We start from the raw sequence: 15,188 nt of genomic DNA, 5'->3' as shown, positions 1-15,188 counted from the left end.
GAGGAAGCGAGACTATTCGCCGGCATCGCGACTCAGCAGTTACAAGGTGGCGTCGATCAGAGGTTCGGAGACAGCAACCTCGGCGCCCAGTCAGTCACCTTCATGGGCGCTGGCGATACAAACGCGGTGTTGGGTTTCTTCCAGCAAGGGTCACAGCATACTGGGGAAAGTATCATGTCTGACAATCGCTCTGCGCAGCCCGATGCTGGTATGACAAACAGACGGCTATACTCTCAGCGAGCTCTGCCACCCAGCACCGCTGTATGCGACTCGGATTTTAGGAGAGCCCGTCGCGCTGAAGATGTATCGGAATATGCTGATATAAACTAGGCAGTACCAATATACTCTACTGGGCGTAGATTTGATGGTTCAACCGTGAGCATGTCAGAAATAGTTATACAAAGGTTGTCGATACAAATAATCAATTGATGCTCAGGGTACTCTCTCTAGATCAGCTCCCGAGGGCAATCAAGCGTGTAGGCTTTCATCAATGCCTTATCAGTTCGTCTTATCGTAAAGATAGGTCCTGTAAGCTCATCCGACGATGATGCAAGAGTCCTGGCGCATTGCTAGATTTTAGCCTGAATGGCGTGACGGAGACAACCCCGACGGGAAGCGACGTCGCTTATTTCGCCCGAGTAGCCGAACAGCGTCTCTTAAGCACAATAAGGCTTGACAAGGGTTATTGCTGTGAATTCCGAACATCTGGAACTATTTAAGCACAGTGGAATGCTCGACATTTGATTTTCGTGATGTAGTTGGGTCCTATTGAGGTCTGTCGATATATGCGCCGTCGAAATGGAGAGAGCGGATCGTCGCTTGGGCCGTCGGCTAACAGTCCGCGCAGAGCGAAGAGCCGTGTTTCAAGGGTCAGTTCACAGCAACTCCACAGTTCAAGTATAAATAAATCCTCACAATCGCATGAGGCTCGTGAATCATTATCCATACCTTCAAGTCTCGCAAAATGTCTTCGACAATCACCACAAGCGAAACATCCGTTCCTCTGTCGTTGTTCCCTGACGGACTAAAGACATCTGGCCAGCATGAACCAGACTGGTCGCTCCTCCGTCCGTACGAGGACTTCCCAGAACAAATGGTGGGACCGACCGTCTGGGACGCTTCCGAGTATCGAGACAACCCCGAGAAATGGACGCATTCGTTCACAGATGAAGAAAACACCGAAATTGGGGCTGCAGCGGATGCCTTCATTGCGTCGGGTACGCCCTTGACGGGAATCACCAAGGCTTTATTTCCGCTCCCCGCTCTGTCGACTAGAATGAATGCGCTGCGCGAGGACTTGCTTAATGGAAAGGGCTTTTTCCGATTCAGGAACCTGCCTGTTAGGCAGTGGGGTCTGCACAAGTCTGCCGTCGCTTACATGGGGCTTGGCACGTACTTGGGGTACTTTGTCAGTCAGAACGGGCGTGGTCACGTCCTTGGCCATGTCAAAGACTTGGGAGAGGACCCTACGCAGACATTTAAGGTCCGCATCTACCGGACGAATGCCAGGTATGCTCAGCATCGTTCTTCTTGGCATCGCATCTAACCATCACAGACAATTCTTCCACACGGATGCCGGAGACATGGTTGGTCTTCTATGCATAGCCAAGTCGCTCTCCGGTGGTGAATCAGACATTGCCTCAACGCACAACGTCTACAACAAGCTGCAGCGGGAACACCCAGACGTTGTGAGGACATTGGCCGAGCCGAATTGGTACTTCGACCGGAAGGGAGAGGTATCCAAGGGACAGTTGCCATGGTACCGTGGAGCGGTATTTTGGCTTGAAACTGGCCCGAACCCACGAGTTTACGGCAAGTTCGACCCCAACAATGCGACGTCGCTAGCTCGATTCAACTCCGGGCCGGATGCGAAAATTCCTCCTCTGTCGGACAAGCAAAAGTACGCCATCGAAGTACTGGAGCGGACATGCAAGGAGTTATCACTGCACATGATCCTCGAGCCGGGCGACATCCAGTTCCTGCACAACCCTCATGTCTTTCATGCGCGCACCGCGTACACCGACTACCCACCTGGATCTCTCGATGAGGAGGGAAACCCGCGGCCTCAGAGACACCTCATGAGGTTATGGTTGGCAGTGCCGCAGAGCGAGGGAGGCTGGAGGATTCCATTCGCCGATGCCGACAACAAGAAGAGAGGCGGGATTCAAACGGGTGATCAACCACCAAAATGCCCCATTGATGCAGAGTGATGACTTCAGTGCAGCCTTGGCTTCAATGTATATACCAGTGTTACGATGTGAACAGAAATTGTTGTCCCCAGCCACTTGCATCTTGTAATCCATTTGGCAGATGCGACCCGCCCACCCACGGATGTAAGTTCGTATGCTCGAAGCCAGAGTCGACAGCAGTTTCTGCTGGCTGCCATGTCCAGCCAAGGTCCGAGGTAAAGAGCGATAATTCGTCTACCCCTGTGAACGTTGGCGGAGATATGTCTAAAGTAGGCCCCATGCTTACGGAAACGATGCGTTCAGGTGCATGTCGTTCAGGAATCGCTCTCCGCGCCATGCGATAAATGGTCAGCGGATTCAGTACGTAGTCAGGTGCGCTCTGAGCTGGGATTCCCGCGGGGCTCTGCCTCCCGGCTTCATCTGGCTCCGAGGGATACAAATCATCTGGAACAATGTTTCGTCCAGGGGTGGCTATTTCGGCCTCCGACCCTAGAAGCCTCAACATGGTTTCCGCAAGGTTGCACTGAGCGCCGTTAGTGGTGGCATTGTCAAGTTGATGAAGGAACACGTACGAGACGCTCGGAGACAGCGTTCAAAGATTGCATAGCTTTCAGGGCTCGAATGTTGCTCTCGAGATATGGGATGGTTTGGACTACTAGGTCCTTGCTTTCCTGTTCGCTGGGGTTAATGGGCTGAGTAAGGTAATACAACATTATGCGAGAGCTGTCGTAGGTAATAGTCGGCAGCCAGGTATCGGACAAGACATGCGGCCCGTGACGCTCGGCTTCGCTGATGATCGTGGCCATAGTTTTCGCTGCCTCGTACAAGTCCAAGCGCATTTTCTGCAGAAATTTGCCCTGCTCTGGGGGAAATTCAATGGCCGAGCGCAATTTAAACAGTGCTGGCGCTCCTAGCCGATATAAATCACACAATGTCTGGTAATGAGAACAGTGAAGAAGGACCAGCGCGCCTAATTGTGACGAGGCTTTCCGCGCGTAAATTGTCGATGGCGTCCACTGCAAGTGCTTCGGGAGGGAATTGTACCAGTCCCAACAAGCCTTATCTAGCACGGCGAACTCGGAATTGGGAAGCCAAGGTGAGATGGCTTTATCGAGGTGCTTGATGTAGCGAAGAACCTGTTTGCGAATGCGAATATGTTGGATGAAAGAAGCCATAATTCCCATGTTCTCGTCCGGATTGACGGGAACAATCTCCGCTGGAAGAAATCCTAGGACAGCACCATCGAGTGTTCGCGTAATGCAAGGAGATCCCTGGACGAAGCGGTTCTCACTGCAAGGGAGCTGTATCTTAATGTCTCTCTCCTCAATCAGCATGAGCTGATCAACTCCGCTTCCCAGGAGCGCGTCAGTCACAAAGCAACTCCACATTAGGCGACGGCGTGCTTCCCGTGTAGAAATGGCTAGACCAGGTTCTATGCAAAGCACGTCGATGGAGTACTCGAGGTTGATTTGCAAAGCTTGAGCCATGCGGGCCGTAATGCCCCCGAGCATGAACGCTTTGGTAAAGTTGCCCACTCGTAGAGCATGATCATAAATGAGTTGAGAGGCCATGAGATTGTCGACAGATATCTTGTCCAAGTCCTTGAGGACCATACCGTATGCTTTCGTCGCCCATTGACTGCCGGAATGTAGAACTGATTTCGGGGCCAGGTTATAGGTAGTCGTACAGAACTCCAAGGCATAATATCTGCCAGGTTAGCCCAGTCGGAGGGTTCATACATGGCACTTACTGGGCACCCAAGGCACAGACAATATGAAGCAAAGCGCTCGCGCTTGAATCTGGAGCCAGTTCCTCGTCAACCCTTTGTAGAAACGAAGGCCGGTGAAGGAATGCGAAACATCGAATCGGGAGGATGTAAGCGAAATAGTTGTCGACCAGGACTGCCACTTTCGCCTTTTCCGGCAGGTCAGGAGACGTCAACCTAAATTGCCAACATCAGTTACTACACTACTAAAAGGCTGGATCGCATTACCAATCCAAAGGCGAGCTACGGGGCTCATCTTCCTTCGATGTCGGACTCGTTCTGTCGGGCGTACTCGGCGGGTGGGCAGCGCTTGCAAGGCGTTGTGACCAAGCAGGCGCGGCATTATCCAGATATCGACATTGAAGCTGTTTATCCCTGCATCTCGAGCAAGCCGGTCGTTCACCCGAGCATCGGACCCTTCTCAACCGACATTCCGTACAAGATCGGTACGTTCGCCGCGCCCTCGGGGTATCAGCTCGTCGAACTATCGGACGCCCATAGCCGGGGCACTGAACGGACACTCTCTCGCAATTGGAACAGCCATTTGGGCGCTCGTCACATTTTACCTAGAAATTCTAGTGAGCGGCTTCAGCGAGACGCGTCACGGAAGCGATCCGGGTCGCTTACCTTTCGGGAACGACAGATCTGACAACCTAGAAAATGAGCCGAGCAAGCCGAACTATTGCACAAGGACGCTCACCGGTTCTGGATCGCGTTTTTCGACGCTGCTGCAATTGCTGTGGCTGGTTGTCCTCCATGTCGAGGTGTTGAGGACGGATCGTCGGCTGCGGGGTCGCGTCGCGTTTCCTCTCCTCTCCTTCCTCTTCTTCATCGTCTCGACCGACTTGCCAACTCAAAACGCGGTATATACTCACCTCTTGCCGAGTTACATCTTGAATTTATCAATCTGCACGTTTTCTTTGCTGATCATTGACTTTCAGATTCCTACCTCGCCGTGTCTCAATGTCACTATGGCTTCAGCTCAGCTTCTCTTCCATCCACCAGCAAAAAATTGTGGGATGACATCCTTTTTGCTTCTGAACTACAATGACCGAGAAAATCATCTTGAGGGACCCTGCAATAAATCTACGTCCAGGACCGATTAGCCGACTACTTGCTGACAATGACTCGAATGCCAAGTGGAATCTCGGTCTGCGCGTTATGTTTATAAAAACGTTGGCCTAGGACGAAGCTACGTCGCATGGGCACCGAATTTGCGTACGTCGACACTACACCACCGCGATCGCAAGTTTACAGACCTTAACTCGAGATTTTGAGTCGGTTTCCGACCAGTGACGGGGTCACCGGATGGTCATTGGGTTAACCGTCAACATGACTGTCATAGAGTGGCGGAGACGTCAACCCCGTTATGCAACGTTTCCTTATGCTCTCATATTTGACATCAGAGTCGGGTAAAGCTCGCCGCAGTCGAACCGAACAGGAGCCACACGAAACAAAGTGCGATCCCCATCTACCATGAACTTTACCACGTCGTTAAACTTAGGTTGGCGCAAAGTCTGCTCAAAGCGCCACCACCACCTGCGACATCACACGCTACCAGGCAGAATCCAGACTTTCATTCTCTCGGTTGAATTCAACTGCACTTGGGTGGATGGAGGTGGACAACCGCTCGGCAGCTTATCCACCGATTTACTTCCAACGGCGGGGTGTGGGCTGCCATCAGAGTTCGTTCCTCCGGCTTCGGACCCTGCGCTATCAAAGCTTCGGGTGGGTGTTTGCCGATTCTCGGGAGTTATTCGGGATTGCTGCAATGCACATGTTCTTCCTGCTCCTCGATTGTCATTATCACTGCCGGTAGTCGAGTCGAGTGAAGAGACGCTCGCAACTACAACAGCATGATCCAGGCAATATCACGTCCGTGTCAATCGAACGGCCGGAGCTCTTCATCGGTCAGACTCACAAACGGAATGCGACGGCAATCTGAACCAATTGAAGCCACTCGGTGGCCGTTTGCAAGGTTACAGCAGCTGTCGTGGAACCCCCGATCAGAGCTTATACAGGCTACAGTTCCCCACCGAGCTAGCTAGACGACGCAGTGGAACCTAGCGCATAAGTATGGGCCTGTGAACCTATACCTAGCTCTTAGACTAGTGCAAAATCGGCCGGCGCACATACCTGGACTCGGGACAGTGGGGAGCTTCGTTGGAGTCGCAGAATTTTCAACTCCAGACCTCGTGCAACTTCCCAGTCCGTCGACCATTCAAGATCTTGGTCAGGTACGGCTGCCGATCAATCTGTTGTGCACTGTGGGAGGACTCGAGGATTGAACAGAGCGATGATCTTACTCTTTCAATGGCCGGTTATTTTCGCTCAGGTGTTCCGTGGTTCGCCGTCAGCCTGACTTGACAATTGCGTTGCGGAAAGCAGTCACATTGGTCAGCTCAGTATTTGATGTCTGGCACCGCCCCTGTTCCAACTTGGCATTCCAGAATCAAAGGCTCGAGTTTTATCCTTTGGCCGAACCACGAGCGTCTTGTTTCATCCTTTCCGCTGCTTTGTACGACACATTCGTTGTTAGTGCGCCCGCGCGGCAGTGCGTTTCCGAATATATCTGCCAATAACTACCGATTGTGCATGCATGAACACTCAGATATCCCATATTTCTTTTCTTTCGGCGCACAAAGCTCTTTCTCACCACTGCGGCCCAAGAAACTGGTGGAGGTGGAGACAAAAACTCAAAGGTCTCGAACCTCTGGACGCGTGTATCCAATGCTACCTGAGGTCAAAATCGGAATTTGGCAGTCGTTTGGCTTACTGCTCGTGGCTTCTCAAAATTAGGCCCTGACTCGAAGTCCAGACTCCCACCATCGTGGTTCCTGGCATCCTCGGGATTGTTTTAGGCTTTTTACCGATGTCCTTGGCTCGTCGATTGCTTTCAACCCTCTTTCGAGTCAACTCCCAACTAAGGATGCTGATGTGGCAATGCAACCACACGATTGAAAACTTGTCCAGCACAATACACAATGGATACACAGCTCCAAAAAAGCGTACTACCGTGCTTTCCTCGATCTCGGCAGTTTCAGCCCCGCCTCAGCCAGTGACGCCAGAATTGCGCCCTTGCCGACAATTGTATCTGACTCCTGCGCTAAGTCCAGGTACAATATCATGGCCACCAATTACAATTTAAGCGACAATGTAGGTGGACCTCTTATGATTGTCGATGCGACCAATGAGGCTGCTTTTCATTACATCTGTGTCTATCACTGGCTGTCCCTCCCGAAGCGTCGACACACGGCTGCCCCAGTCGTTCCATTCCCAACATCCCTCCACACCGCAGCCATCACTTACGCAGCTTTGTCCCACGGGAGTCTCGACCACGGTGATCAGTCCTCTTTACACCATGGTCGAGATTTCAACGCTCAAGTGGTGGCAGCAGAGTAACCATGCTCGGCTATAAAGATCGGTCTTGCACCCATCTGCAGCTACTCTCTTCATCACTGCGTCCAACTACTACACTCTTTACTATTATCCTCTGTTACCTAGTGTAACCTACCAATTGACTACCTAATTGATACCTGTCTCTTAACACGCACACTCCTTCACAATGCAACTCACCAAGTACATCATGCTGCTGGCAGCCGTGGCCTCCTCCACCCTCGCTCGCCACGAAGGACACCAACGGCGTCACCCCTCGATTGCAAAGCGAATCACCACCACCGCCGCGGCCCCAGCCGACACCGGGACATCTCCCGCCTCCGCCGGCCCAGCGTCCGACCTCCCCTCAGCCTCCTCCACCTCCAGCCAATTCTCCCTTAAAGGCTTCGGCCGGCGAACAGCCAACACCGGCTCGGGCATCACATACAAAGGCAACGTTGGCAATCCCTACGGCAGCAACATCATCGAGGTCTCCGAGTCCGACGCCGAGACTTATAAATACGTCGTCAAGCTGTCGGGTCAGAACTCCGAGCCCTGGGATGTCGTCTTTTTCAATAAATACGGCCCGACCGGTCTGATGAACGGCTGGTTCGGCTTCTCTGCGCTGAAGCTCTCCGTCGGCGCCGGCGAAACAAAATACGTCGCCGTCGACGACGATACGAACGGTGGCTTTGCTGCGGCTCCGTCCGGCAGCATGCCGCTTGACCCTGGCGGCGGGTATGCCACCACCTGGGGTGAGTTTGATTTCGGGAGTACCGGTAACAGCGGGTGGTCGGGCTTCGATGTCTCTGCTATCACGCCTCAGGCTGCGGGCATGGAGGTTCAGGGCATGAAGATCTGTGAGGAGGTTAGCGGGACCTGCTCGAGCATTACGCCTGGTGCTGCGAAGGTTGACAATGCATATACGACTGCTGAAACTGCTGTTGGTGGTATCGGCGGGAATATCCAGAAGGATCGTCGGATTGTGTTGGATGTCACGATCGACTACCAGGGTTAGGCGTGAGAAAAAATTGTTTACTGATTGACTAAGTTATGATTATGACCGCTATAGAGTTATGATTCTTGTATATATTTGCCTTTTTCTATAGACCCCAACTTACATAGACATGCAAATTAGAAATCTCGTACACTACATCCTCCGCTATATTTATCAGGGTAAACTCATTAACCTTGTCCTCCGTAGATATTAAGTCAGGATTGCGTCCATCTTGCCGCCCGTGGCTCTGGCTCCTAACCCTATAGCCCCGGCGAACCTCGGCACACTCAACTGTCAGTTTATGCAGCTTATTCAGCTCTCAGAATGCATTTATCAAACCCAGTGCATAATTCCCTGCCTGAAATTGTTTGCACTTCGACAGCGCCAACACTGCTGACAAGACAATGTCATTGCATCAATGATGTTGTACCTACTAGATCTGTATTGTGAAGTCATTAGCAGCACTTCTGATTGCTTTTGGGCCCATGAAGCTCCCAATTCTTCTCGGAAAGCGAGAATGGAAACGCTACAGGCAAGTATATATTTCTCACGTCTTTCTTCTAAACTCATCACATCGCATATTACCATTAATATAAACCGCAAAGCTTTTGTATAGATCTTTTGATTGAAACATTCTCGAGCCGCAATGGCAAAACTATCACTCACTCACTTTGATATGAAAAGCCGACTCTGAAGAGACATTACCAGCAAGGACGACAAACATACGTAAGGCAGCCCGCAACGAATATCCTCAGAGCATCAAGCTTCTTCTTCCACTCCTGACTCATAAACATTGTAATATCAGTTTTGTCTTCCCGCTCCGTTACACGCCTATAAAATCCCTCCGGCTACTAAGGTCTATTACTAAAAGAGAGCCAGACGCCACAAATTCTCCTCTAAACAAGCCGAGCCGATCAAACCCCGAACCGGGGCATTTACTTGGGACCGAGCTTGGCTACCGCGAGTATAGGAGCATTAGGTTTCTCATGGGATGGGTGAACCCATTTATAAAGACTTGGCAAACACGGTATTTGGGCGCTTGGATGCAGTAGGTAGGATACCTGCATACCCTAAAAGCAAGGATCCCGTCAAGGGAGCGCACAAATTCAAATGATGTTGAGAAGCCTGGGGGGAATCTGTTGAGAAGTAGTGATCGGGAGCTCTGATTTGTGATTGGATTCTGTGAAGGTTATTCTCTAGAGGTGCGAGGAGAATTTGACGTTGTCTGCTGAGTAGAGGGTGTTGTGTATCGCAGCTAGGAGGGGCTCATATACTACTGGGCCAAAATGATTAATCCATACGTCTAGGATATAGGATCTATGAGAGTGTCTATTACAAGGGCTTTACTGATATCTGTTTACGGTAAGCTAGACCTCAGTTGACTAATTGATTATTTATTACTTTACAATGGACAGTATACAATTCATCTTTAACAATGCATTTCATTCAGATCTGACATGGCAACAAAAAGAGTGACACAAGAACAAGAAAGACAAACAAGAAAACCGAAACACACCTAATCTTCATCTTCCAACATTTCCAACCTACACCGAATCCTTAAACTCCCACCTCCTCTCCCCCTTCTCAACAAGCACCGCCCTCTCAATCACCCTCCCCATCTCTCCCTCCAGATACGTATTATCCGTACCCGAGCAGACCTGAATCTCGCTCAGCACACCTCTCCCCTCATACATCTCCAGCACAGGACCCAGCTTCTTCTTAAACGCCAGCCGATCCTCAACCGCACTCGCCGTATGCGTCCGTCCCACTTTCCTATAGTTCTCTATACTCACACTCTGATGGCAAGAGAGATAAATCACCAAAGCAGGAGTACAAACCGTCCTCTCGAACTTCAGGACGTCGATAACGTCATTAAGAACAGTATGCGTATGAATTACAAACACACGCGCGGGCAGTGCGGGATCCTCATGTGCGTTCTTCATGGCCTTGCACAGCCACGGAATGAGTTCTTCTTTGGGGAGTTCGTGTGGAGGCGTGTAGGCTTTGGGGTCCTTGGACTCGTTTACCTGGGCGCAGCAGAGGGCGCCGCCGCCGAGCAGTTTGAAGTAAGAACCTCTGTAGGTTTTGCAGAGGTTTATGCTGGGTTTTAGGGCGGGGATGCCAGGGTCGGTGAAGATGAGGACTGTGGAGGTGTTTGTTAGCCAGGCGGGCTTTTCGATTGAGGGGGTTGGGAGTGGGGATAGGGATGTTGGGGTGGACATGGTGGTTGTGGTATCTAGGGTTGTTTCTCTGTGATACGTAAGTAAGATGTGCGCTAGGTATGTGGTCTGAATAAGACGACGCAGGAGTTTGTAGTGAAATGGGATGTGGTTGTTGCGGCCGACGAGATGGTTTATATAGAGAACAGTAGTGGATGCGTTTGCCATTTGAACAAAGGGCATCATCCCATCTCGTTCCTTTCAGCTTTGATTGTTCTTTGTACGACCCTCAACCTTCAAAGGTGAATAAAGAGGTCACTTTTGGATGGTTACCTGCATAAAAAACGACAAAGAACAAACGCACATTTGAACTACAGCTGTAGTCCGTGCTGAAGAATTACTCAGCAAATTATACCATAATGTTGTATTCCAGCACGAGGGCGTAAATAATTCCAGGGGTCGTTTAGGTGAAATTGGACGTGTCTGTTGCTATTTTCGCCCACCCTGCAATGTTTAAGCTACATAGAACAAAAGCATAGGAACATATCCTTTGGCCAACTCGCCTAGAAGATAGTAAGTATCAATGGCAATGTTGATATATGAAGATAATTCTTTACATAATTCAAAGCTTGTCTCCTATTCACACATCAATAGCCATTCAGATAGATTAATTGTGGTGCAGATAAGATATACTATTAAACAGGAATAGTAAGACAGGTGCTGTGTTCAAGCCCTCAAGCCCTAATTTCCTCTCTATGCTTCCGGCTGTATGGGAAATGGTTGTTGGTACATAGTCAATTATCGGTCCTGGATACGCAAGCCGATTGCAATGTCACAAGATAATATGGTTTCTGTTTCAGTATACTTTAGACGAAAAAGGGAATGAGTCAAGCAATTGACCCGAGAACGACGACAGAAGATTAAAAGAGGCCCAATCATGAAGTTTAGATAATTATGTGTCGAATACACAGATCACAGCGTACATCAGCCACATCATAGAGAGGAGATGTTCCACTACCAATATACCACCATATGTTCAATTCCGAAGACGTTCCGAGCATAGAAGCCTCGAAGCCCTAATCCTGATGAGTGGGCATTGTGACGCAAATCAAGCAATGCCTGACCCGGATCAGTCCCGGGCTTTTATTGTCCTCATCCAATGACAAGGGAACGAAAGGAAGTTGGCAACTGGGGCATTACGCTCTGGACCTCTGAGGTGATAGATTTATGGCATTGAGACGATGCAAACCGGAATGGATCCGTCCATCAGAGAGAGAGGCGTTTGGCTGTAGGAACAGCCTGGGTGTGGCGTATTCGCCATTTTTGTATGCTCGCACATGATGCGCTTATGATATACTTAGTACTGCAAGCCATGCATAATTAGATTAGCTCTGTAGACCCGCGCTTGGCATACGGAGAACTTTCCCACCGTATAGATAGACATATCTAATCCCAACTGTCGGCGGGAGCGACCCAATGTTAGGGCTAGCGCATACTACCAGAATTGAATTAGATACAACATAATAACTTAATAGAGAACATGTTTCATGGTTTCTATTCGCACCGAAGTCTTTGAAGGACTTTTGGTACGCGAGTGACAGGGATGTTGGCGTAATTGTCGTGAGGTGATTTTGCCCATAAGGCATCATTATGGCGTGCCAACGTCAGATGTAGGTAGAAAGCCTCGGAGCACAATAACGACCCACCCCACGGGCCGCCTGTAGTTTCCGCAATGGAGAGCCAGATAGACCTGCTGCCGGGGAGCTTTATGTATTTCCGAGGTTGGCTTTTGTTGTCACCCCGGATGATGGACGGAGTACAACGAGGCTGCGAGAAGAGTATATGTCATGGAACCCTTAATTGTAGCAGATCATTATAAGCGTAAGATATAGAAACAGATTGTTTAATTGCCCCTGTAACTAAAGCGGTATAAAGGAAAACAAGTTGGGGTAGTTGCCACGGCTGCACATTCTTTGTCCCACCTTGGATGCTTGATTGTATCATCGGCCTCCTCCATGTTGACATCTTAGTTTCACGCCAACTAGATAGAATTGGAGAACTTAGACGACAGCTCCAAAAGAAGCAACAATATACCGGGGGTATATATGTCGCTCATCCGTGAATGCAATGCAAGTTTGTGTTTGCTACCCCTTGCATCTGACACCTTCATTCCTTGAAAACCAAGCTTTTTACTTAGGACTTTCTTTTTGTTTCACCTATCACATCCATACCCGTCAATCGGCTCAAATCCCGGTCTAGATATTCAGGGTCAACTGAGACCTTTCACTCACAATGGCCTCGCGCCGCCCCTTCAGCAACCGCACGAACAGTGTCGTCTCAGGCCACGACCACCGCGACAAAGCCCACACAGGAACAGTTCAATACATCAGCGAAAAGGGCGGCAACGATGCACCGCCCACATACCAAGATGCCTCGGGCGCCCCGGTCGAGAATAACTCGCCGCTGGGATACTCCGTCGGACCGGTGACGATCACACTGCTGAATATCACGATGATGATTGGGGCGGGGATTTACTCTACGCGTGAGTGCCACAGCCACCGAAATACGAATGGTAATTGATAATAGGGATTGTCCAGCACAGAATATCCTCGCGGGCACGGGCTCCGTCGGGGTTAGTTTTGTGTATTGGACGCTTGGATACCTGGTACGTCTTCCCCCCTACAACATCAGCTGTTACTAATGGTATTCGCAGCTCTGCCTCGCCTCCGGCGCCGTGTACCTCGAATTCACAGCGTACTTCCCCAGTCGCTCGGGCTCCGAAGTCGCATACCTGGAGCAAGCGTACCCGCGACCAGCATGGTTCTTCCCCACGACGTTCGCAATGCAGAGCGTGATCATGTCGTATGGGAGTGCGAACGCGAGCGTCATGGCGAATTATCTCTGGGCAATTTCTGGAAAAGTGGGCAGCGATTGGCAGATTAAAGGGACGGCGTTGGCTTGTTATAGTCTTGCCACGTTGAGTATGTCCCCGCTTCCCCAGTAACAATTGTACCGGAAATAGTGGGATGGGGCAAGGGCTGACGAGCACAGGTCTTGTCTTTAACACCAAGTACGCGTACTGGTTCAGCAACGCGGTTGGGGTTGTCAAAGTTTGCACGCTGCTTTTCGTCATTGTCACTGGCTTCGTTGTGCTTGGTGGGAATACGCGCGTTGAGAATCCGAAAGCAAACTTTCAGGATGCGTGGTCTGGAAGTGCGAATGCTACGGCTTATGGGTTTACGATTGCGCTGTATCGCATTATCTTCTCGTATGGTGGGTATAACAATGCGTTCAATGTTGCGAATGAAGTCAAGGTACGTTGATGCTTTTCTGAGCCTTGACAACCACTGGGGAAGTTAGGGCTAGGTGCTGACAATGTGTAGAACCCCGTCAAATCCCTAAAGCTCTACGCAACGGCCGCCCTAACCACAGTCTACGTGCTCTACATGTTTGCCAACGTCGCGTTCTTTGCAGCCGGTACCCCAACCCTCCCCCTCCCACCTTCTTCAAACCCCCAACTAACTTCCATCCCACCCAGTCCCAAAAGAAGAACTCGCCTCCTCAAATCTAACAGTTGCAAGCCTCTTCTTCAGCAAAGTCTTCGGCGACGGGTCTCCAATCAGAGGCCTAAACTTTCTCATCGCACTCGCCTCCTTCGGAAACATAATCGCCGTGCAGGTCGGCCTCTCCCGACGAATCCGCGAATGCGGGCGCCAGGGCGTCCTCCCATTCACAAAGTTCTGGGTCTCCACCAAACCCTTCGGGACGCCGCTGGGCCCGTACGCGGTTATCTGGTTCACGACCGCGCTGATGATCCTGGCCATTCCGGCGGGGGATGCGTTTACCTTTGTCAATGATCTTGGGACATTACCGAAAGCGGCGTTTGATATGACAATGGCGGTGGGGATTTATGTTGTTCGTTGGAGGAGACGGCGTGCGGTGGTCCCCCTGCCGGAACCGGAATTTAAGGCGTGGCATGTGGCGATTATCTTCAATATTCTTGTTCAGGCGTATTTGCTGATCATGCCGTGGTATCCGCCGGATGGGGGCATGTTTGCGGGGGATGTGAGTTTTTGGTATGCGACGTATGCGGTAACGGGGGTTGGGATGTGAGTACTCTTCTTCTCTTTTCTTTTGGTGGTGATGGGACGGGGTAGGTGGGGTAGTGCTAATGTTCGATAGTCTCCTCGCATGCGGCATCTACTACTCCCTCTGGGCACACTTCATCCCCGAATGGCGCGGGTACCAGCTGCGGCAGGAGCTCATCACCCTGGAAGATGGGGCGCAGAGTAACCGACTACGCAAGATCCCGAACGACGAGGTAGATGCTTGGGATGCTGCGCATGACCCTGCCGGTCGGGTTATAGATCCCGAGAGCGAGTCGCAGTCGCAATCTCAGTCCCAGGCGTCAGTTGATGAGATCCAGGTTGAGACAAAAGGGCCGAACAAGACGGAGTCATATGTGTGAGCTGAGGCGAGATGACTATACTAGAGCGGATGCTGATGATGCTGGCTTTCAAATGATGTGCGTCGTCTCCCTCATATACAATGTGTGCAATGTGAGAAAGAGGTCCGCTGTTACGTATATTACAAAATGGACCAATGATAATGCGTTAAGAAGGCTTTCCCCACCTGCCATAGTCTCTTGCGCCCCAACGATAAAGATATAGGTATGTAACCGATGAATGTTGATGGATCAGGCT

General features: G+C 50.7%; 6 protein-coding genes across 6 annotated transcripts; 4 read left to right on the top strand and 2 right to left on the bottom strand.

Annotated features, from left to right (window-relative positions):
* The first annotated feature begins 296 nt into the window (after positions 1–296).
* On the top strand, positions 297–2,616 carry BDW74DRAFT_155255 (TauD/TfdA family dioxygenase). Its single transcript, XM_073724803.1, has 3 exons — positions 297–869; positions 927–1,509; positions 1,556–2,616. Exons 2-3 carry the CDS (start codon positions 965–967, stop codon positions 2,208–2,210), a joined length of 1,200 nt encoding a protein of 399 aa, XP_073582934.1. The 5' UTR covers positions 297–869; positions 927–964; the 3' UTR covers positions 2,211–2,616.
* Positions 2,231–4,712, bottom strand: BDW74DRAFT_185831 (uncharacterized protein; the record flags this gene model as incomplete). Its single annotated transcript, XM_073731131.1, has 6 exons — positions 2,231–2,712; positions 2,762–3,896; positions 3,940–4,131; positions 4,183–4,520; positions 4,582–4,607; positions 4,655–4,712. 6 exons carry the CDS (start codon positions 4,710–4,712, stop codon positions 2,251–2,253), a joined length of 2,211 nt encoding a protein of 736 aa, XP_073582933.1. The 3' UTR covers positions 2,231–2,250.
* A 2,109-nt stretch (positions 4,713–6,821) lies between these two features.
* Positions 6,822–7,131, top strand: BDW74DRAFT_155254 (uncharacterized protein). The gene has a single exon (XM_073724802.1). It carries the CDS (start codon positions 6,827–6,829, stop codon positions 7,100–7,102), a length of 276 nt encoding a protein of 91 aa, XP_073582932.1. The 5' UTR covers positions 6,822–6,826; the 3' UTR covers positions 7,103–7,131.
* Positions 7,132–7,495: 364 nt separating this feature from the next.
* On the top strand, positions 7,496–8,360 carry BDW74DRAFT_185828 (putative allergen). The gene has a single exon (XM_073731130.1). The coding sequence runs from the start codon at positions 7,520–7,522 to the stop codon at positions 8,345–8,347; it is 828 nt and encodes a 275-aa protein (XP_073582931.1). The 5' UTR covers positions 7,496–7,519; the 3' UTR covers positions 8,348–8,360.
* Positions 8,361–9,870: 1,510 nt separating this feature from the next.
* On the bottom strand, positions 9,871–10,548 carry BDW74DRAFT_179294 (uncharacterized protein; the record flags this gene model as incomplete). Its single annotated transcript, XM_073729436.1, has 1 exon — positions 9,871–10,548. One exon carries the CDS (start codon positions 10,546–10,548, stop codon positions 9,871–9,873), a length of 678 nt encoding a protein of 225 aa, XP_073582930.1.
* A 2,229-nt stretch (positions 10,549–12,777) lies between these two features.
* On the top strand, positions 12,778–14,953 carry BDW74DRAFT_168612 (uncharacterized protein; the record flags this gene model as incomplete). The annotated part of the gene is made up of 7 exons (XM_073726868.1): positions 12,778–13,027; positions 13,083–13,150; positions 13,199–13,466; positions 13,537–13,799; positions 13,869–13,962; positions 14,024–14,594; positions 14,668–14,953. The coding sequence occupies 7 exons, from the start codon at positions 12,778–12,780 to the stop codon at positions 14,951–14,953; spliced, it is 1,800 nt and encodes a 599-aa protein (XP_073582929.1).
* Positions 14,954–15,188: the final 235 nt, after the last annotated feature.

The sequence above is a fragment of the Aspergillus multicolor genome (assembly GCF_047715735.1).
Source record: "Aspergillus multicolor strain CBS 133.54 unplaced genomic scaffold BDW74scaffold_16, whole genome shotgun sequence".
NCBI lineage: Eukaryota > Fungi > Ascomycota > Eurotiomycetes > Eurotiales > Aspergillaceae > Aspergillus > Aspergillus multicolor.
The sequence above is the reverse complement of the archived record's forward strand: the minus strand, read 5'-3'. Positions and strand labels throughout refer to the sequence as shown.